This window comes from Triturus cristatus, chromosome 4_1, assembly GCF_964204655.1.
Source record: "Triturus cristatus chromosome 4_1, aTriCri1.1, whole genome shotgun sequence".
NCBI lineage: Eukaryota > Metazoa > Chordata > Amphibia > Caudata > Salamandridae > Triturus > Triturus cristatus.
In genome coordinates, this window is record NC_140585.1 from 729,448,437 (window position 1) to 729,472,568 (window position 24,132).

Here is a 24,132-nt window from a genome sequence, read left to right on the forward strand (position 1 = left end):
TCACACCACCTTCCGAAGGGGACCAAGGGAAACTAGAAGTAAAAGGAATAGAATGAGGTGTCCATTTCTTCCAGATGCACTACCCCAATGTCCTTTTGTTTAGAAGGGCGGGAACTCCTGCCTGCAGAACCAAGGCATCTGCTTGAGGGTATACCTAAGTGAAGGAGGAGGAGAGGGGGGGGGGGGGGGGGGGGGGGAGTGGTCCATGGGGAGTAAACAAAGGCCAGGCCTAAGCCCTTGCAGATTAGTGAGATCATACAGCAAACGGTCAGAATTGTCTCTCAGTTGGTGGAAAAGTGGGAGGTGCCTGGATCTGCTGCTGTTGTGGTAGCATCTACTAGATTTAACTCTGCCCCGAAAGGAGTGTACATCTGTTGGGGTGTTTGGAGCAGGTTGAGATCTAAAGTAGTCTCGAAATTTCCTCGTTTGTTGATGGAGCTTTCGCACTATGAGGCTAAGCTCAGTGAGCAAACTACAGCTCTACTGTTTTTGAAGCATTCAAAGAAGAGTTGCTCTTCTCCCCCATAAGGCTTGACATTTAAGGAAGCCTACACATCTACTAAAAAGCCAGTGGAACACACCCAAGAAAGGAGGCACAGCTTGACTCATTTGTCCACAGATCGGGCTACAGTGTCTGTAGAATCTATGCCGCACCTTGGGATATTTTTGGAGGTATCCAAACTGTTAGTTAAGCTGGAGAATGGCTTTTTCACATGGCCTGAAAGGCAGATGACCATTTGTTCTGTCAGTTCCCACAGGGCATGGACATAGTGGTGTTCTGCATGGAGGACGAAACCACCCGGCAAGAAGATCTTGCAGCCTACAGAGTCCTGCCTTTTTGGTTCTCTCTTGGGGCCCTGGGAAAGGCATTTAGGTACAATTCTAAGGAGGAAGTGTGGCACCCACTAGACTTTGATGAAGGCTGTGATGAACAGAACTTTGGTACGCAAAGGGCAGTTCTGTGCAATCTGGTAACTTGCCTGTGAACTGCTGGGCCTGAAAAAAAGTTTCTCCCTAGCCAGAACAGGTTCTAGAAGTGCCTCACTGAAAGGAAGCAAGAGCTCCGCACCTCCAGAGAGTGGAAGGGTGATTTCTGTTTAAATGTTAGATTTAGCCGCTGTGGAAGATCGAGTTAAATGAAAAGTTAGTTGCTTTTTGTTCCACTGAGGATAATGTAGAACGGTCTCCTGAAGAAGTGCCCATGGGCTAAGGACAACCTTTCAGTCAGCATCAATGTTGTAAGGGGAAAAGAGTTTGTCCGGTTCATGGTTACTGTCTTGTGCATGGGCATAACCCGCAGGCACTGAGTCAGACCCCAAACAGTTCTTCCATCTAGGTAATACTCAGTTGATTGCAATAGACTTCAAAGGCAGAACCGAGAACAGGGCAAAAAGTGCAGCTTGAGATGGGGTTGTAGGCAGCACCAACTGAATGTGATATGGCTTCTTGGCAAGAACTCACTTTATTTCAGGTGCCAGAGCTGGTAGAGGCATGAAGTTGGAGGCATCTGGTGAGAGCTGTCTGGTTCTGGAGCCACCCTGAAAAAACCCAGTGTAGTCAGCTGAAAGGGCTCGACCTGAGCTGGTTTGGCAACTGTGATCAGAAACGAAGTCAAGACTCGTGGTTCCAGTATCAGGAGTGTGTCCTCGAAGAATAATAAGACTGTTCTTTCCTACAGCACATTTTGTGTCAATTGTGAGAAGATCTCTCACGAGAATGACCGACAAGAGCCTGAATTAGGCGAAAGTGGCCCGGGTGGGGTGGATAATGGGCCCGCAGAGTAGTAATTGTGTATGGAACAACTATGTGACTCTCTCCAACTACATGCATCTATTGTGATCTTTTCATCTTTCCTCATTGTCGTTTGTCATTCTACAATCAGAAGAATGTGGCCTCGGGGTTCCTGCTAATGTGCACAAGATAATAGTATTTCAACTGCTGCTGCTTTGTTTTCGGAAAAAGGAAAAAATCAAAAAATAAAGTTAATAAAAAACAAATTGATAAGATCTTTTGATACATCGTTCCCCGTCAGTAGAATTTCCTGAAGGGGAACAGATCGGCTTTCTTTGCAAGCCTTGACCAAAAATAGCATGGTCTCCCGCTCTCTGGTAGCCTTCAAATGCATCGATAAACTAAAGTCGCACAACGCCGAGTCATAGTCTGAGCGCAGACACCAAATGAAGTACCGGGGATTTTAGGACCCCAGCGGTGCCAGGGATAGCACCCTATGACTTCGGGTTATCCTGTTGCTGTAGTATTATAAAAGACGCTCTCATGGTAATGCAACAAAGAAACTGGCAGAAGAAGCTGAAATATGAAAAAGACATCTTTATTAAACATTAAATGAGTGAGACTACGTCGCACAGAAGCCTTAGCAACTGAATGAGGCAGTCTCCAGAACGAAAACCAGTGTTCTCTTTTATAATGCATATTATGCTCTGGGCAACACCGCCCTTCTCTTGCAGTTGGTCATTCACATATTTTACTTCAAAGAACAAGCAGAGTCATGATTGCAATCTCACATTTCAGTTCAGCCAGCCCGCAATTATTTACCGAGCAAGGCTCAGATCCCACATCTGACCCCAATAAACATGAGCATCTCCTGTTTTGAGAAACAGGCCATAAAGCAGGAACAAGCAGGTGCGAAAGTGATTAGCCGGAGGCTTGTGTGCGATGAAAGGACTTTATGGTGTGTCAAGCCCTGATGCTAATCACAGGTGGCCGGAGGAAGGGGAGCTCGTGAGACCGGACTGACCTGGGGCAGCGGAGACCAGCTGCCCAGGTCATGGAGAAGTCAAACAGAAAGTACATGTATTCTAAAGGCCCGTACTTGCTTATGTGTTTGTCTATGTGAAGGCAACTTATTAAGATGGCCACCGCTCCAAGATGGAACCCACGGAGTCAATGTAGAATAACGTATACATAGTGCATTTGGCAATGGGACGTTATGCAAAGCGCTTGTAAATACCGCATTGACCAATCGCGGTTTGCTAATACATGAATAAACAGGGGTAGGGCCCTGTCTCCTACGTGGTCCCAAATACCAAAGTACGACACAAATGAATCTATCATTTGGGTCCAACAGGAGCATTTTTTTGCAAATCTTAGTTGGAGACCTAATCACTGTTAAAAGATGAGGAATTGCACTGGAAAAGATTCCAGATCCAATCTGGCACCTGGAGGATATTCATAAGGTAAGGAACCTACAGGAAGATTTATGCATCAGAACTGAACGATACACAGCCTGGCAATGTATACTAAGTTGGGGCACTGTAAAATCGAATATGTGGCAACAGGACCATTACAGACTCTGGTAATGACATAAGGAACTGACAGCATAACTCAGTAAGGTTATATATATGCTCTGCTTAAATCTACTATGAATGGTCACGGCTCAAGGCTCATCCCTCCAATCGTTTTGAAGGACGGTAACATGAGTACCATCACATTGGTAACAGCTGTTATTTTAGGTGCTTAGGAATTTTCTGAGGGTACCCAGGAAGCGGACTTTATCAGGCAAGTGGGCCTCACTTTGCGTTCCTTCACATATGACCTTCTAAACTGAAAACATGCTTATTAAAATTCTGCCCCCTCCACTTTCATATTTGCACTGCATCGGAGGTCACAAACATAATATGTAGAATGCCAACATTGATGGGTGTCAAGAAACTGCACACAAGATCGTATTAGGAGGGTCTTCATAGCCATGCTTACAGTCCGGTAGCAGGCAAAGAGCGGAGGACATTCCCCCCGTATAGAATGAGTCATCCTGTGGCCAGACTGTGAACAAGTAACAGCATAAAATTGAAAAATATGAGGAAGATGACAGGGTAAATCATGTGTACTGTAGAGCACTCAAAAGATAGAGAATCAAGCACAGGAAAAAGCTATCCAGAATTGACATGAACCCCTGAGCAAAACTGGCTGTTGAGGAACACTACAACCGGAGGCCATGATATGAAATGCGAGGGCTGTGGGTGTGTTCAGAAAGGGATGTGCAAAGAACCAAGCACCTGATGTGATGCACAGTCAGAGCAGGTGACATTATGTGATGGATGGCAAGTCCAACATTTACTGTGGAGGTGTGATGGTACTAGACATGAACAACTCAAGGAACTATAAGAGGCAGGAAGATCATTGGTAGATCAAAGAGTTTGCAAGGGGGAAGATCAAGAGTAATGGGACTGCTCCTTAGGCCCAGGGACTCAAACTCTCTGAATCATTTCAGCACTAGGACAACGGGAAAGGGGTTTGCTATGAGTTATTCCCCTTTTTGTGTGTGTGATCTCCTCAACAACCTCCCCTCTCCCTAGTTGGCCCATTTTAAATGTCTATAAATACCCCCGCTTCCTACCTCGTTCTTTACCCATGTTTAGATTTGTAAATTTCTTCACCATGTGCTAGAGATAGTAGGCTTATTTCTATTTTCTTTTGGTCAATCCACTTTCTCACCCTACTGGTTAACTCCTCTGCCTCCTCATCCTTCTCCGCTTACAACCTTGTGATGTCGCATCCCTTCTTGGAAGTACAGAAATCCAGCATGGCTTACGATGAAGATTCACTATATTGAAGGGATTGGGACTGCAGGATAGGCGAACATGGACGCTATACCAGCATTAGAAATCTGAAACCCTATTGAGGACTAAGTTACAAGAAATGCAAGCACTTTTCTTCTGTTTATAGTGCAATTGTAAATTAACAGATATGGAAACGGTGATCTATACTAATAATATCTGAAGAATTTGAACTCAATCTTTTTGAGCTCAGCATTATACAAATGAAGTACTGAGAAATCCAATTGTCTTGTAATATGATATCAATGTAAAGCGTTACATATTTTTATAAACTGAAGTAGAATTTTTTTTTGAAGTATCACATTGTATACTAGTGAAAGTATTATGGTGTTCTGTACTGATTGAGTCACTCTGAAATCCAGGAGTGCATACTAAAATGGGTATTATCGAACCCGTCTAACTGTTGTAACGGAGGCCTCTGGAATTTGGCAAGAAGGTTAACTGAGCCCCAGAGGGATATAGAGAGGTGGGAAATATACATTTTGGCAAAGTTTAATGAGCAGTGCATTATGCAATCCGGCTAGGTATGCTGCACCATGGAACAGTCATACAATGTATGCTGAGTGGGGGATTATGGAAGGGGACAGTTTAAGGTAACTAGGACAAAATAGATCTGGCAACAGAGAATTTAGTATTGTATATATACTAATATATTAAAGAAACTGTAACTAACTGGATGGTTTTGGAGAGAAGTGATGTGGGTATACTGGGCCACTGTGGAAACAACCCAATATGGATCAATGAAGATTTGGGAAAGTGGTCTGTGTTCCACCACACTACAATTACACTCCAAGTACAGCAAGTTTTTAATTCCTATCAGGTTTTCACTATTGTTAATGCCTGGCATTAACTTTACCAAATATTCCCCAGAGAGTAGGTCTGTCATGCAGGCCGGGATAAATCTTAAAACCACCGTCAGATGTGCTCTAAATACCGTTACGTTTTGAAAACTGACTAATTGCGTTTTGAAAACTGACTATCTGTATCGTATGACATTTTTGGATAATCTAATACTAATATTTAAAACATTATTTGTAGGTAAACTCAATTTACTGTTGTTTTGCCTTATACTTATGGATATGTACAATGCTTCAGACAGAATAAAATATCAAAAAGGATGGGTCAATTTTAGGTGATTTGTGCAACTATTTTGTAAATCCAAGGCAGAATGATACTAGAACGAGTTTTGCATGCACTAGAGAAGGATTAAGTAACTTACCAGTAAGCATCTGTTCTTGGCATGTAGGGTTTTAGATTCACATGCTTTGCATACTCCTGCCATCTAGTGTTGGGTACGGATGTTTGAAACTTGTTTTTCTTCAAAGAAGTTTTTTCCTAGTCACGAGGTAAGGTGACTCCTCCTTTCCGTGATAGTGCACATGGACATCAACTCCAATGTTAGATTGTTTTCCTACAAGAGGGTGAGAATGGAGTAAATGTAGTATAGGGATGTCCATACGTATGAATATATTATGAAGAACTGCAACAACTATAGGTGCCGGGGAGGCGGGTGGGCACATGTGAATCTACAGCTCTACATGCCAAGAACAGATGCTTACTGGGTAAGTAACAATTCGCTCGAGGCATGTGTGCTGTAGATGGAGTAGTTTCTTTTCTGTAACTCCAGTTCTGTAGTAGGGGTATCTCTATTATAGTCATAATCTAGTGAATAGTCCCGCCCATGTGCGCGGACCCCGGAGCAATAAAAATAATCTCTTAAATTGTCAAGCCATGCAGACCTGCAGCTACACTTAAGAGAGAATTCAAAGACAGATAATGCAGCCTATATCCACAGGCTACACTGTCCAGTACTTCAACTAGAAAATTCCACCAACATCCACAAACAGCACTGCCTGCCCAGCTTTTTCCACAGAGAAAAACCTGCCTCCACCAGCAAAAGCCTCTGGAATGATAGAGAGGAAGGAATGGACAGACAAGCCCCATAGGCTGCCATTATGTGGCTCAGAACAGGATACTGTGCCTTTAAGAAAACTTTCCAGAACGTTTCCAGTATCCCAGAATGCACAGCAGGTCCCTTCTACTTTCAGTTCTTTTTGAAGGCGTAACACGCCAGACCTGTAGCATTCCTTACAATAATATTTATCTCTCCACCGGGGAGGAGGGCGGGCGCTTATGACTATAACAGAGATACCCCTACTACAGAACTGGAGTTACAGAAAATAAACTACTCCTTCTGTAGTAGGGGATCTCTGTGTATAGTCATAATCTAGTGAATAGAATGGCAAGCCCATCCCCACACCAAAACGGTGGTGGAGAATACTACAAAATAATACCACTACTGTGCGAACAAATTTCGCAGCAAAGCCTGCCCAACCTGAGCATCTGCCCTGGCATCCATGTCCAGACAGTAATGCGCAGCAAAGGTATGGACCGGCCTCCAAGTGGCCGCCTTGCAGATCTCTGCAATCGGAACATTACGCAGCAAAGAAGTCGTGGCAGCTTTGCCCCAGGTGGAATGAGCCTTAGGTTTACCCCCTAAGGTCTTATTAGCCTTTTGGTAACACAACTGTATACAGGACACAATCCACCGAGAGATGGACTGTTTGGAGGTAGCAAGACCGGTCCGGACTGATCCATAATTGATAAACAATTGGTCTGACCTACGAATATCTTTGGTCTTATCAAGATAAGACTTCAACACCCTCCTCACGTCCAGGGAATGTAGAAACCTTTCCGCTGGAGAAGGATTCTGAAAAAACGTAGGTAAAGTTATGGTCTGGTTGACATGAAAATCAGATATAACCTTAGGAAGAAATTTAGGGTGAGTACGCATAACAACCTTAACAGCATGAAATACAGTATAAGGTTCTCGGCAACACAACGCCTGAAGTTCACTCACCCTGCGGGCCAATGTAATGGCCACTAGGAATGCCGCCTTCCAGGATAGGTGCTGCAACGAAGCCTTGTGAATAGGTTCAAAAGGCTCCTTCGTCAATCTGGACAGCACCACAGTCAATTCCCAGGAAGGCGAGGGAAGTCTGACCGGAGGGAACACCTTCAAGCCTTCCAAAAAAATCCTTGACCACAGGGATCTGAAAGAAGGAAGTCTGTGAAGGGCATTTCCTGTAAGCAGTCAAAGCAGCTAGATGAACCTTAATGGAGTGGAAATTAAGGCCAGACTGTGCCAAATGTAAAAGATATGGAAGGATGAAAACTTCCTTACAAGTTGTCGGGTCAAAGTTCTTGGATTTGCACCAGATGCAGAATCTCCTCCACTTGTAAGCATAGGAAGTCCTAGTGGAAGGACGTGTAGCCTCCTTCAGTATGCCCATACAATCTTCTGGTAGATTCAAATGGCCATATTGCACTCTCTCAGGAGCCATGCCGCCAAACTCAAAGACGAGAGGTTGGGATGCACCATCCGCCCCCCGAACTTCGTGAGAAGGTCCGGCCTGCACGGCAGCCGCATGTGAGGAAGGAGAGACCGGTGAAGCAGATCCGTGAACCACCACTGCCTGGGCCATTCCGGGGCAATCAGGATCATCCGCGCCCTGGACTTGGACAGTTTGATGAACACTGCCGGAATCAGGGGAATGGGTGGAAAAGCTTACAGAAAGCTGTTCGACCAGTCGATCCATAGCGCATTCCCCAGCGTCCCCTTCTGGTAGTACCTGGATGCGAAGTCTCGGCATTTGCTGTTTTCGGCGGTGGCGAACAGATCTACGTCTGGAGTCCCCCACCTTGCGAAGACTTCTCCTAGTAACACGTCGTTTATGACCCATTCGTGGTTCTCCTGAAGCCGCCTGCTCAGCGCGTCCGCCTGAACATTCTGCACCCCCGGCAGATGCGTGGCCGTGATCATCAATCCGCGGGCCAGAAGCCAGCGCCAGATCGCCTGCGCCTCCTGCGACAGAGTGCGCGATCGCGACCCCCCTTGCTTGTTGAGGTAATACATCGTGGTTGTATTGTCCGTCTGGACTAGCAGCGAGTTGGTCTGGAAGGACGGATGGAAGGCCTTCAATGCCAGGTAAACGGCTCGGAGTTCCAGGAAATTCATGTGGTACGCCGACTTCAACAGGGACCACTCTCCGGAATGAGCTCACCAGCCGTGGAGCGACACATCCTTCACGATACTCTGCGTGGGAATGTTCTTGTGGAAGGAAACCCCCCTGAGGAGATTTTCCGCCGAACACCACCACTTCAGCGACTGAAGAGCATGCAGAGACAGCCGTATCTCGTCGTCCCAAGAACCTGTCCTCTGATCCCACTGATCCTCCAAGCCCTCCAGCAGTGGTCTCATGTGCAGCCGTGTGTGAGGAAGATACATGATGCCATCGATCCCAGCAGCGAAGACACCTTCCTCACTGTTGTCGATGGAGCGGTCATAAGGGCCTGAGTCTTCCGAAGGAGTGACAATCGTCCCTCCTCCGAAGGAGACACGCTTACTGACAGCGTAGAGATGGAGGCCCCCACGTACTGTATGCACTGGACCGGCGTCGGGACAGACTTGGACATGTTGACGTGCAACCCCAGCTTGTTCAAGAGAACGCACGTCTTCTGGAAGTGCGCTTGTGCTTCCGAGAAGGAGTTTGCCTTGATCAACCAATCGTCAGAGACGAGACCGGCCCCACCGTTGGGGAGGGCATGATTATGAGAACTCGAGCCTTCCGAAGGATCGAAGAGTGTCTCCCCTCCGAAGGACACACAGTCGTTGAGCCAAGACAGACCTCGTGAGGTTGGTGCAGAGGCCCAAACGAAGTAAGAGAGAGAAAGTCCAAGTGAAATGCAGGCGCGCTACCTGAAAGTAGCTGCCTTGATCAACCAGTCGTCCAGAAACAGATAGACAAAGATACTGTTACTCTCATATGCGCAGCCACTACGTCCTTGCGTATGGAACATTCTGAGGTGTTGGCTTCAGGCCGAAAGGAGGCACAACGCAATGATAATGGTCGTTGCCCACTGTGAAAAGCAGGAACTCGCGATATTTTCCCCACCAGGGGTACGTGAGAATCTGTGGCCTCCAGATCTAATGCGCATAGTCAGTCTCCCTGATGAAGGTGAGGGGAAATCTAATGCAGGGACCTCCGCCGGAATTTATTACTCTTTGACCCCACGAGTCGGCTTGTCCCACGACGAACACGGGTCCAAACTCGGTCAGGTCTCCCTTGCACACTAGAAGGAACAGCGAGTACCATCCCATTCCATTCCGTCCCAGAGGAGCCGATCCTATCTTCCTTTACTGGAAGAGGGTGGTGTCCTCCTTCTACAACTCGCGCATGTAGCGCGATTGAGTTGGAGGGGCTGGAGGAGAACTGGAAGAGTCGCACGACATTCAGCACCTGAATGATTCAATGGCGGCCCGAGACCGCAGAAACAAAATCTGGGAGGCATAACGCCGCTGGAGAGGGCGGACGGCCTTAAGCCGTTCTCCATGCCCCTCCCAACCTACAGCCTTCAAAGCCTCGGCCTTCATGCGGGCCACCTCGCTATCCGCATGGGAGCACAAGAGTTGCGGCAGAGAACGGGAGATTAGAAACACACTGCTGTGCCGCAGGCTTCAGAGATGTCAGACGAAGACAAGTAAGTCGCCGTAGAAAAAAACCATGGCAATGCCCAGGTTTCGCCTGAAGCGAAATATCTGCTGCAGAGCCGAAGAATATATCCGCAACCATCATGCCCTCTAGACTATCCCTGTCTCTGGGCAGGAGATCCACACTTTGGTGGAGGAACTCACACAGGGATTTATCACAACGGCCCAGCAAGAGGTTTCATCTGTAGAGTCTTACACATCACTGATGTCAACTATACAGGCAGCTCCGAAGCCAGAGTCTACTGGCCGGTGACAGTTTACGAAACTTCCTTTACTGGAAGTCAAGTACCACACACCAGTGAACAACCCGCTAAGCGGGAAATTCGTAAGAGCAGGAGAGCACCTCTCCCTACTCACGTAAGATGCATCCCTGGCATGCCTGACCCGAGACCTTCCATAACGGTGACGACGGGATCTTATGGAAGACAGCGGAGTCCATGGGACCGACGCCGGCTGAGGAGCCACAGGCCCTTCGGTGAGTGGGAGATGAGCCGGAGAGAATTCTGCAGCATCCCCATGGTATCACCAGTGGGGGCGGAGCAGGAGGCGACCTAGATGGTGAGCCGGTACGCAGACACTCCCCACTAAGTTAAGGGACCAAAGTCCCTCGCTTCTGAGCGGACCACGTGTAAGTAGCCCCAGACTCCGAAGGGTTCCTCGGCGTCCAACCCCAGCTCAGCGTCGAGAGTCGACGTTGCCGGGAAAACGAAGTCCCCGCCTATGATGATAGGCTCACTACGGAGCGAGGTCCAGAACGGGACCTTCCCATGACATCGCCGTCGACGTCAAGCATCGCCGTCGACGTCAAGCATCGCCGTCGACGTCAAGCATCGCCGTCGACGTCAAGCATCGCCTCCGACGTCAAGCATCGCCTCCGACGTCAAGCATCGCCTCCGACGTCAAGCATCGCCTCCGACGTCAAGCATCGCCTCCGACGCCGACGTCAAGCATCGCCTCCGACGTCAAGCATCGCCTCCGACGTCAAGCATCGCCTCCGACGTCAAGCATCGCCTCCGACGTCAAGCATCGCCTCCGACGTCAAGCATCGCCTCCGACGTCAAGCATCGCCTCCGACGTCAAGCATCGCCTCGACGTCGAGGTCTACTCCTTGACGTGGGCTTTTTCTTGGGTCGACGGAGAGCATTTGGTGTCATACCTGCTCTCGACGTCACCGTCCTCGATGCTGACCGGAATCGCGTCGTTTTACAGTCGCGTTCCTACTGGGGAAAGCCCCCGTGGCCACAGCATGGGAGGTGGTAGAGGACCTACCCTCTCCTTACCCAGAGGCTGAAGAAGATGCCTAGACAGGTGTCAAAGACATAAGACACAGGCAAGCACAGAAGACAAACTCTGTGAGCTTCAGCTTTGGCCTTTATTACCTACCGCAGTCAAAGCACTTGTCAGATTGTATAGAGACAAGAAAACTGCAGAAATTCTGCCAAAAAACCACAGCAGAATGTAGATAAAGGCCAAAGACGTCGAGTGAGACTTCAAAATCCAGAAAAAAAATCACTAAAAATGAATAAAAGCTCAAAAAATGAAGAGCTAATGCTCCAGGGTCCTGCTAGCAGGAGCCGGAAAAAAGAACTGAAAGTAGAAGGGACCTGCTGTGCATTCTGGGATACTGGAAAAGTTCTGGAAAGTTTTCTTAAAGGCACAGTATCCTGTTCTGAGCCACATAATGGCAGCCTATGGGGCTTGTCTGTCCATTCCTTCCTCTCTATCATTCTAGAGGCTTTTGCTGGTGGAGGCAGGTTTTTCTCTGTGGAAAAAGCTGGGCAGGCAGTGCTGTTTGTGGATGTTGGTGGAATTTTCTAGTTGAAGTACTGGACAGTGTAGCCTGTGGATATAGGCTGCATTATCTGTCTTTGAATTCTCTCTTAAGTGTAGCTGCAGGTCTGCATGGCTTGACAATTTAAGAGATTATTTTTATTGCTCCGGGGTCCGCGCACATGGGCGGGACTATTCACTAATTATGACTATACACAGAGATCCCCTACTACAGAAGCACATGCTCTGCATAGACTATAAAGCAGTATGCTTCTCAAGCGGTGGTAAACCTGTAGGTGTTGCAGTTGTCCGAAACAGTGTCTTAAGCACTGCTTGGCCTACATTAGCTTAATGGCATGCTAACACATCTACACAGTAGTGTTTGGTAAATATGTGTGGTGTAGACCATTTGCTGCCTTACATAGGTCAGCTAGAGGAATGTTACCTAAAAAGGCCATAGTAGCCCCTATTTTGCGAGTGGAATGGGCTCTAGGGGGTATGGATAAACTTCTTTTAGCTTTTGCATAGCAAGTTTGAATGCATTTAACAATCCATCTTGAAATGCCAGATTTAGAGATGGGATTGCCTTTGTGAAGTGGAGCAAATGCAACAAACAGTTGTTTTGCTAAAATCTTTGGTTCTATCGATGTAGTACAATAAAGCTCTTTTGACATCAAGCGTGTGAAGAGCTCATTCTGCTACAGAATCAGGTTGAGGGAAAAAAACACAAGTAACTCAACTGCTTGGTTTATATGAACAGCCCAAACAACTTTGGGAAGGAATTTAGGGTTGGTGCGAAGAACTACCCTGTCTTTGTGGAGCTGAAAGAAGGGTTCTTCCAAGGTTAATGTCTGTAGCTCACCAACTCTCCTTAATGAAGTGATTTTAGAGAGGAAAGCAAATTTCCATAAAAGAAACCGCAAAGGACAATTGTGCAAAGGTTCAAAAGGTGGACCTATGAGCCTTGTAAGGACAATGTTAAGATTCTATACTGGCACGGGGGAATTCTTGGTGGTATTATCCTTTTCAAGTCTTGCATGAAGGCTTTACAAACTGGAACTTTAAATAGTGATACAGGCTGCCTGTTTTGCAAATACACAGCTACCGCTGCCAGGTGCAAACGAATAGATGTATAAGCCAGTACAGTTCACTGCAAGTGTAACAGGTAACAGATAATATTTTGTATGGAAGCATCTAGGAGGATTGGTTTGGTTATTACAGTAGAAGAAAAAAAAAATCTTTTCCACTTCACTGCATAGCAAGCTCTAGTAGTAGGCTTTTAAAAAAATGTTTTTTTTAAGAATAGCCATACAGTCTAGTGGTAGATTTAAATAACCAAACTCTATGACTTCAGGAGCCAGATTGCTAGATTTAGTTCTTTGGGATTTGGATGTCTGATTTCTCCATGGTCCTGCGTAAGGAGCCTGGGAGGTGAGATGCAGCTTTTGATATTGAACTACTGAAAAAAGCTCCAAAAGGGTGGTGTACTAGGGTTGACGGGCCCATGTGGGAGTTTGAAAAGCTTTGAGCGCTAGAAACACTGCTAGAAGCTCTAGATAATTGATGTGAAGGCTTGTGTGCTTGTTGCTCCACAGACCTTGTATTGTGTAATTTTGGAGATGGGCACCCCAACCTGTCAGAGATGCGTCTGCTGTGAGCACGATCTGTGGAATAGGGTCGATGAAAGGCAGTCGTCTTGATCAATTTTGTGGGTTTCACCACTGCAGAGAGCGATGGGTGCGGCCTTCTACCAACACTAGATCTGAAAATTGACCCTGCGATTGATTCCACTGACGTGCTAATCACTCTTGTAGAGGACACATGTGGAGTCTTGCATGGGGTACAATTGCGATGCAAGATGTCATCATTCCCATCAGTTGCATGAACACTTTGGCTGGTAATGTTTGGTTGGATTGAAACTGTAGTGAGATAGACGGAATGTGGTGAATTCTGGCTATATTGGGAGAGGTTAGAACTTTGATAGTGTCTAGAGTGGCTCCTAGGTAAGATTGCCATAATGCAGGTGAGATTTCTCTGCATTGTCTGTAAAGTCCAGTTGATGAAGTAGGTCTATTGTGGTCTGAGTGTGTCGGAGACAGATTTGAGAAGTGTTGGCTTTGATGAGCCAGTCATCTAGGTAGGGGAAGGCGTGAATATGTTGTTTTCTGAGATGAGCTGCAAGTACTGCCAGGCATTTGGTAAATACTCTGGGAGCAGTAGTTATTCCAAACAGGACTACTTTGAATTGGTGAGGTTTGCCTGCTATAACAAATCTGAGATATTTGCGAGGAGCTGGATGAATTGGAACATGAAAATATGCATTTTAAGTCTAGAGTAGACATAAAATCTCCCTTCTGTAACAGTGGAAGTACTTGTTGATGGGTTACCATGTGAAAGTGCTTTGATAGTATGTATTGGTTTAACTCTGAGATATTGAATAGGATTTAAGGAGCTGTCCTTTTTAAGAAAATAGAGCGTAGACCCGGAACATTGGTACTGTAATGGAACCGGTTCTATGGCTTCTTTTGCTAAGAGATTGCACTTCCTGTTCGAGCAACTGCAAGTGGTTTGGAGACAATTTGTGAGAGCGAGGCGGAATGTTTGGAGGATTGGTGGTTAAGCTCCAGGCAATAACCGTGTTGGATAATTCTGATCACCCATTTGTCAGTTGTTCTAGAATGCCAAATGGTGAGAAACTGTTGAAGTCTTCCTCCGACAGGTGTGGTATGGTCGGAGGGAAGCGTGGAGAAGTCACTGCTTAGGAGGGGAAGGGGAGTTACGGGTGTGGTGCCCTTACGCCTACCTTTAGAGTTGCTTCGTCTATATCCTCCTCTGAAAAAGCCTCTTGAGAAAGGATTGGTTATTCCCTTTGTAAGAGGAGGTATTCTGGTCAGAGGGTGTGGTTTTGGACCCTGCTCAGTAAGAAGAGTGACAAAAGAAGCCTCCGTTTGAAGGAGACTGCAGCGCTCCCATGGACTTAGCAACTTCAGTGTCCTTTTTTGTTTTTTCAAGCGCCTGGTCGACTTCAGGACCAAAGAGATGTTCTTTATCAAATGGTGTATTTAAAATAAATTGTTGGACTTCGGCCTTAAACCCAGAAATCATTAACCAAGCTTGTCTTCTGAGTAAGAAGCTAGTGTTGACCTCTCTAGCTGCAGTATCAGCAGCATCTAGAGCACATCTTATTGATGAATTGGAAATTAGCTTTCACGCATTTACTAAATCTTGCGCTTTTGCCTTATGCTCATCTGAGAAATTTTGGAGCAATTGCTCCATTTCATCCCAGTGTGCTCTGTCATATCTGGTCAAGAGGCACTGCGTGTTTGCAATGCACCAGTGATTTGCAGCTTGAGCAGCTATGCGTTTGCCAGAAGCGTCTATTGGCTTGGATTTCTTGTCTCGGGGAGGAGCGTCCTCTGAGGTTTGGGAATTAGCTTGTTTGCGAGCATTGGAGACTACCAGTGAATCTAGTGGCAACTGGCCCTTAATAAATATTGTATCTGTTGGGGAGGCTTTATTTTTTTTGTCGACTCTAGGACTCAAGATACGTGCATGCACATGATCTTTACAAAATTTCATCAGCGTGTCACATCATACCATTAAACATAGGGAGTGTTTGTGTTGACCTGTGTATGGATCCTAATGTCTCATTCAAAAAATCCTGCTCCATGGATTCTTTGTGAAGTTCCACCCTCTGGTATTCTGCAGCCCTGGCAATGAATTCTTGAGAAGATACATTGTCATCAGGTGGAGATGGATTAGCAGGGTAAAGATCTGGGTCGTTGTCTAATGGAGGGTCAATTGTGTAATCCTACCATGGATCTACTGGTAAATGCATGTCCCCCTCATCGATATTGTCCATGTCATGGTGTGATTGTGGAGAATCCTGAGGTGTGTTATGCAAAGGATTTAAAATCGGAGAAGAGGGTGATGGAGGGGATGCTGGTGGTGGATGAAAAGGGCTGGTATCAACAGACTTCTATTTTAAAGGGATCCTGTAATGAGTGTCCTCATCAGAAAGCTTGTATTTATGAGGTAGTTTGGTATGACTATGACCCGTTTCCGGGTTAATATAAAGTTTCTTCCGTTTGGGATCCATTTTCGGTCGAACAATGTCAAAATTTGGATCCAAAGGGATTGATTTCGGTGCCGATGTTTTGGGTGCCGATATGGTCTGGCTTTGGGTGCGATTTTGGCTCCGAAGGCGGTTTTGTTTTCCGCATTGGGGATTTCGTCTTTGAGCAGATTTGGACTTTGAGGCAGAGGGTTTTGGCTCCGAAGAGGCTTTGTGTCGACTCGGTCCAGAGCCAGAAGACTTGACTGTGTTTCGGAGCCCTGCCGGAAGGCAGGAAGTTGGAAACGTGGTCTCGGTGACGACCTTGGCCAGAAGGCAAAGGTGGTGCCCAAGCCCTAGGTTTTTTGTGAGTGAGTTGATGGGGGAAGGGGTCTCCTGCACTCACATAACCTTGCCCCAGCCGAAGCTCTTTGGCGTCGAGGTCTATCGGGAGCTCTGAATCCAACTCAGACACAGAGAAGGACTCTTCCTCCTTCGTCACTGATGCACCAATTTCTTCTTTCTCGGACTCTTCACCGAAAATATCCGGCGTATCTTCAAGGCTTTGACGCTGCATCTCTCAACGTCGAGCCCACAGATTGCGAAGAGTTTTCTTCTACCAAAACGATCTGCAAGCTTCGCAGTCTTCTTCTTTGTACTCTGGAGACAAGCACAAGTTACACATGTGATGCGAGTCAGTGTGCAGATACTTTGCATGGCCCTAAGGACAGAATTTGAACGGTGTCCTTTCCATCAACGGAGAACTTGACTGACACGGTTAGGCCCGAAGGCTGTCTACAAAGCTTTCCGATCGAAAGTAGATTTTGTTGACCGAAACGCAGAGAGGTGGGAGCGCGTACAGAAAGAATACAGTCAAGGGTAGAGAGGATTGCGCACCGCAGCAATACACATCCGAATCCGATGACGGTAAAAAACAATCTAACAATGGAGTCGATGTGCATGCGCACTATCACTGAAAGGAGGAGTCACCTTACCTTGTGACTAGGGAAAGACTTGTTCGGGAAAAAAAGCAAGTTGCAAACATCCCGGACCCAACACTAGATGGTATGTGTATCTACAGCACACATGCCTCAAACATAGGTATTCTTTATATTGAGTTCCTATGTAGTAAATGCTTTAGTGTTTTCCAGATTTGTGAAAATAGAGTATGCTGCAAAAGACTGACATCTACAAGTGCATATGAAATATGAGGTCATGATTTGCTACATAAAAAACACAGACTAAAAAAAAAACACATTACGTACCTGCTCCTCAGCACGTGAAAGTTTCAGCTGCAAATCTGCTACTTGCTGTTCTTTGTCCATCAATTTTTCACCACTCAGCTGCCTCTGTTCTTTTAACCTCCCATGTGCCTCCCCTAGTTGGCGCTCTGTCTCTAGCAGTTTACTGTGCAGCTGTGTGAAAAAGAATCCATGTAATTATTCATTTCTAGCAACTAACTCAAATACGAACACTCCAATTTTACATCTGAATTTAAAAACTTCAGATACTACTACTAAAAGCGTTTTTTCCCCTATGGCTAAGTGACTAGTTACATGTTAATAAACCCACAAATGCTATTATTTCTGTTTAAACTGCATTCAGCTAACATTCACGCAATCCTCCACAGCTGACATGCACGCAGAGTGGATTCTACGGACTCCAGATTTGCATCAAGGTGCAGCAAGATCTGCATTGTCTACATGCACACCAGACAGGATATCGAATGAGAACATAAAATGAGCTACGCGACAGACCGATGTTAATAAATTATAAGGAACAGGGTGGAGCTAAGGGAACGTCACAGTCCAGATACAAGGACTGGGAGGGGAAATGGATGCTGCCACCACGTGTGATAGATCTACCAAGAGAGAAAGTCAGCTCAAGAATTCAGGTAAATCTTTATATATTTTGACAAATGAACACTACTCACTAACAGACTGAATTTAACCATGACATTGCCAGCATCAGAAATCAAGTGCATGTCATTGACTAGAGCGAGCAAAATGGACTCCGCTCTTGCGGTTGGATAGAACCCAGCTTGAAAAATCATGCAACAAGAATTGTTGGCTCCTGAATATTAGTTGGAGTAGATACGATGAGCAACATGCCAAGGGATCAACTGTTGGTTTGTGGGTGGAATAACCACTATGGACCAGAATGCCAGTGCCCTTTTAAATGTCCTTTTGTGAAGTAACAGACGTTACCACACATATTGGAATTATGAATGCTGTGGTCATTACAGCTCCACACTCGTTTTCCTAAACTAAACTGTAGTAGGTCATTTTTACATTGGGGAATAATGTCTGGTAAATTCAGTTTGTCTAATTAGCTGTGCTCAACCTGATCTTGCATGACAAAATTCATTTAAGCTCCTAGAATACATGCAGGCCTTGATTTGGTCGTTAGGAGGAGGGCGATCTTGGAAGGACTTAAAAACTACCTCCATCAGCACAGACAAGTTAACCTTAAAATGGTGAAAAACATTAATTTGTACATACTCAAACAATGATTTGCTGCAGCTACTGAGGAGTACTATTGCGGTGTAGGGTTAGACAATGGTAATATAAACTAAATGAAACCAATGCAATAGCAACTCAAATCTAATCTAGTGGGGTCTGGTCCTAGTGCATGGTTACAATGAAAATTGATTTCTTGTTACCAGTATCAATTACAAACTATTTAATATTTTCCCATATTGTATTTAGAGAAAATAGTGCATACGGTCACACACAATTCTATATCTACTTTTGACATTATAGTTTGTCAAATCATAACAGAGAACTACAAATGTTGACAATTTCCTAAATGTGGCAAATGGCGAGCAATGTTTTAAGCAGGCAAAACGCCACAAATTTTGCTTTGCTTTCGTGGAAAACAGGAGCACAAGTATTAGTTTATAAAATAAAAATTTGATGATAAGTGTCTGACCTGGTGAGGTTAACTCACAAAGGGGTTACAATCAATTTGATGAATTTTAAACCACAGATCTTTAATTTTGGTTTACCAAATGACTCCCAATTACATAATTAAGCATTGCATATAAAACTGAGGTCCAGAATCTGTAATCTAATTTATCTGTTGGAAATCAAATTTTAACCTTGAAAAATTAGGACAGATAAAACGTAGTTTGATTAAATTGTCCTACGAGTCCTGGGTCACTGTATCTTAACCTGAATTGCCGACAGCTGTTTTCTACATCAGGATAAGGCTCCTGGTCTTGCACTAGGTGCAACAAAATGTTAAGTAAATTTCCAGCTGCTTGCCATATTGAATCAGTTCCAGAGAATAGTACCCACAAAACCAGGAGTTGAAAGTGTCCACAGCCTTTCCAAAGAAGAGATCAGGATGAAAATAGAAGCACAGAAAAATGAAATGAAGAATGGAGTCCTCACAGACAAACTGCAGCTGCTGATTCTTACCACCGAGACTGGCGCTTAAAATGTGCTTTTAAATCAGCACACTTTCACTCAGAACTGCCAATTTCTCAGAAAGAATGTTGCGGGTTCTTTCTTTAACCTATTCTTTTTTTTTTTTTAAACAATTTTATTGAGAACAAAATCCACAACATTGCAGCAGTCATGACACTTAATTGGCACCTACACAGGCAAAGTATACATTCGGGCATTGGAGACGACAAGCAATACACCCAGGGCAGTAAGCATTGAAACAAGCCAGTCAGTGAAGCATTACAAAGGTGGTTACATATACATGTTAGGATCAGGGGGCCCCCCGCACACAGTATACGAGTGGTGGCCTTAAGATTTCAGGTCACCGCGCTTGCCCCCATTTTATCCAGGATAGCCTGTCTCTCCCTTCTAAGTTCCACCGTTGGAGAAATACAGATGTGCCCCCGATATTTATTCCACCGTCCCCACTTGTGGTCCCACTTCCTAGGGCAACCTCGACTCTTGTAGACCCTTTTCTCCGCCACCATAGCTAGATCCATATCAGTGGCCCAAACGCGCAGCGGCGGCATGGTGGCTACCCCCCCACTTCTGGGCAATATTCCTTTTAGCAATGGCCCAACCCACCGCCGACCACTCCTGCTCAGCCTGGGTGAGGTCCGTATCTTCCCACACATTAAGGAGGCAGAGCTGAGGAGTGGGGGCGATAGGCTTATCTATGGACCTCGCCATCTGTCGGGTGACTTCTATCCAGTAGTGCTGAATAAGGGGGCAAGCCCATAGAATATGTAGAAATGTACCTGTCTGGTGACATTGTCGTAGGCAGAGCGCGTCTGGACGTCTTCCCAATTTACAGTGTAGCATATAAATACACACGGTGCAGAACTTTGAGCTGAACTAGGCGGAGTCGCATCGGTATTGCCACCTCCCGAGGGGAAGCTAGCACTTCAACCCAGTCCTCGTCAGCCATTTCTCCCAAATCCGTCTCCCACCTGGCTCGTAATTTCCGCATTTGGTCGGTACGATTATTAATTAACTTCTTATACATCAAGGAGATAGCTCTACGGGCCATTGGATCCAGCAACAGTCTGTCCTCCAAAGGAGAGGAGTCTGGAAAGCGTGCACCAGCGGGAAGGGCGCCGTCGATAGCATGGCTAATTTGAAGATATCGAGAATACTCTAAGGGTGCGAGCTGGTATTTAAGCTGAAGCTCCGCGAATGACGCCTTCTTGCCTTTAATCCATACATCCCCCACCGTAGAGATACCAATAAGGTCCCATTTATCGAAACCTGCGCAGGTGCTCAGCCGCCCCAGACAATCAGGCTCCCAGAGTGGGATTGCCTTTGTCAGCCGCCCATACCAGCCCATACGTCTCTGGAGCATGTGCCAGGTTTACACCGTCCGGGCCGTGGGGCCAGTCAAGCCCAGATTTTTTGGGCTTGAGTACAATGCCCTGTTATAACCTCCCTTCCCAAAAGCCAACGGTCAGTACGGAAGATAGGATCATCAGGAGACCCGAACACCCACTGGTTGACTGCGATCAATTGTGTTGCCTGGTAATAAAGGCTTAAGTCCGGCAATCCGATCCGACCGTCGTACCAGCCCATAGTCAGTTTTTGCATTGCGATACGTGGCGGCCCAGTATCCCACAACAAACCGCACAGCGCTGCCTCAATCTTCAAAAAACAGGATTCTGGAATCGGGATGGGCATATTTTGTAGGGCATAGAGAAAACGGGGGAGGGCTAGCATCTTAAAAAGGGCTGCCCGGCCCAAGAGTGTGAGGTGCAGTGTCTTCCAATGGACCACATCTGCCCTGAACCGCTGCAATGGGCCCACTAGGTTTCGCTCACGAAATAGGGATGGGTCCGATATTATGAAGATGCCGAGGTATTGGAAACCCTGTAATGCCACCGGAATGTTATACCCACCTAGTACTATGCGGCGGGTCACCCCAGAGGGGGTACATCTGGGATTTGGACCAGTTGATCTGGTACCCAGAGTGGGCCCCAAAAATATGAAAAATATGAAGTACCCGACAGACCGAGCACGCCGGGGAAGCCAGGTACAACAAAATATCGTCCGCATATAAAGAAATACAGTCTTCATGATCTGCTGTCCATTTAAGGCCCCTAATTTCAGAGTCACTCCGGATCCAGACCGCGAGTGGCTCAAGTGCCAAGGCAAAAAGAAGCGGCGACAGTGGACAGCCCTGTCTCGTGCCACGGCATAGGGAGAAGGAGCTCGAACGGTGGTTGTTAACTGATACATGGGCGAGTTATATAGCAGTCGGATCCACCCTCTCAGCCGGGGACCCAACCCCACACGGGCCAGGACAGCGAAGAGATACTCCCACGCCACCGTATCAAACGCCATTTTGGCATCAAGCGCGAGCAAAAGTGCTTCTTCTTGGAGTGTTGCAGCACGGCCCAGTGCCCCGTGCCCACGGCGCAAATTACGTGCAGAATTACGGCCTGGCATGAATCCCGACTGGTCCAGGTGGATCAGTGCAGTGAGATATAGAAGCAGACGATTGGCCAGCAATTTGGCCAGGATCTTGGCCTAGACTGTGATCAGGGAAATGGGTCGGTACGATGCACACTCGTTCCCTGGTTTACCGGGTTTGCGGATAACCACTATGGTGGCGGTACGGATATCGTCTGGGAGGACGCCAGTCTCATAACACTCATTATATAAATTCAGCAAATGGGGCGCAGGCTTCAGAGCCATATATTTCATGAGTTCTATCGGGATTCCGTTGGGGCCCATGGCATTGCTGGACCGGATATCTCGAATGGCTTTTTGAATCTCCTCAATTGAAATATCCACCTCCAGAGCCTTCTTATCTTGCTGGGAAACAGAGCGCATTTCAATAGTGGCAAGGAGGTCTGCCGCCCATCGTGCCTGCGAGTTCTGCGGCGGAGTATATATTTGCTCATAATACTTTGCAAAAGTTTCGGCAATGTTTTGAGGGTCCGTGATCAGCACACCATCCGACCCTTTGAGAGCGCCCACCCACCGTGCAGCCAATTCCTTACATTCCAGCCATGCTAACAATTTACCGGTACGTTCACCCAGCTCGTATATTCTGTGCCGGGTAGCAAGGGAGCGTCGGTTGGCATCTTCCAAGAGCAGTTGCCTATAATCCTGTCTCTTAATATTAAGTATGTGGTGGGTCTCGTGGGTAGGGGTATGCGAAACCCCGCGCTCGAGGTGTAGTATCTCCGCCTCCAACTCGCTAACTCATCGCCTACATTCAGGCTTGTGTCCCACAATCATGGACAACGCCCGTCCCTTGATAACTGCTCCATAAGCGCCCCATAGCGTTATCGCCGACGCCACCGACCCAGTGTTTTCTTCAAAATAGTGATCCGTGTCTTGCCGCAAGGAATCTCTAATGTGCGGGATTTTCAGCAACCAGGGCTGAATCATGATGGGGCCAGGTTGCCGTATCCTACTGGCCCCAAAGATAGACTTTACCGGGGAGTGGTCGGATATCCCCCGTGCTAAGCTCATGGACTCAGTGAAGTGTTGAATATGTTGTGCCTGTGTGAACAGGTAGTCAAGCCGCGAGTGACTGCCATGAACGCCAGATTGAAAAGTGTAGAGTGTGTCTCGGGGGTGTGACCATCTCAAGATGTCTAAACGCGTCTGTAAAATTGCGCAGTGGCGAGCCTTACGGAGCTTCCCGTCGGGGCAGAGTGCGATCTATGGCCCCGTCCATTGTCAAGTTAAAGTCGCCGCCCACAACCAGGGCCCCCTCCGGCAAGGTCATCAAGAGTGTCCCCACATCTGCTAGGGTCTGGCGTTGAAGGCCCGGTGGCGCATACACAGAGCAAATTGAGGACCCTTCCCTCCCAGCTACCTGAACAAGCAACATACCTACCCTGCGGTTCAGTCCGTGTAGTGTGAATCACATAGGGGCAACCCTTACGTAGGAGGATCCCCACCCCTCTGGATCCCGAGGTAAAGCCAGAATGCGCTACCATACGATACCCCTTTCGGTCCAGGGCCTGACAGGAGTTACCTATGAGGTGGGTTTCTTGGAGCATCACCACGTCTTATCGGTGCCGATGAATATATTGTTGCACTATACCCAGTTTGATCTTGTCGCCCAGCCCATTTATGGTACAGGTCATTAGGCTTAGTCCCTGAATCTTAGCCATAAGATCCCAACAGTAACATGCGTGAATGGTCGGAGTGACCATTGCAGAGAGGTCCTTTAGCCACCACCCTAAATACAGCACCAGCCGCAACCACGCCCTTCATGAAGACGAAGGAGAGGAGACCAGGAGCCTGTAGGTGAATACTCCGTGCCACGTATTGATAAAGAATGCCATTTAGTACTGCTGCAAGAAAACAATAGAAATCAACCCCCCAAACAAACCAAATAAAACAAAGCGATACCCCTGAAAAGGCATCTCCCACCCTGCCTCCCTGCATAACGGGACTAGAACCGCCCGCCTCCCCCTTTAACCTATTCTTGAGTCAAGTATGAAGTAGTTCTTCAGAGGGGAAGTTCATACTGTGCATCATAGTCTTGCGTGGCAAAGAGAGAGCGTTAAAAAATGCAATTATATGTTTCTTTCCCAATGTCTACAATCGATCTTCATTACCATTTTTGCATAGGCCCATCCCACTGAAATGGTCAGGCTTTCTAAAACATTGGATCACACAAAACCAGGTGTATTAAAAAATAATTTTATCCTAATTCATAACCCCTCCTGTTACACTGTGTTTGCAAAATGAAGTATGTCTTTCCATAAGTGGCTTTTA

General features: G+C 46.6%; 1 protein-coding gene across 2 annotated transcripts in view; it reads right to left on the minus strand.

Moving 5' to 3' along the window:
* The window catches only part of EEA1 (early endosome antigen 1), a 603,471-nt gene that overhangs the window by 436,181 nt on the left and 143,158 nt on the right, over positions 1-24,132 (minus strand). For both annotated transcript variants that reach the window (XM_085653202.1, XM_085653203.1), the window contains exon 12: positions 17,215-17,364. In XM_085653202.1, coding sequence (XP_085509328.1) covers positions 17,215-17,364 — 150 coding nt within the window. The remainder of the gene's footprint in view (positions 1-17,214; positions 17,365-24,132) is intronic.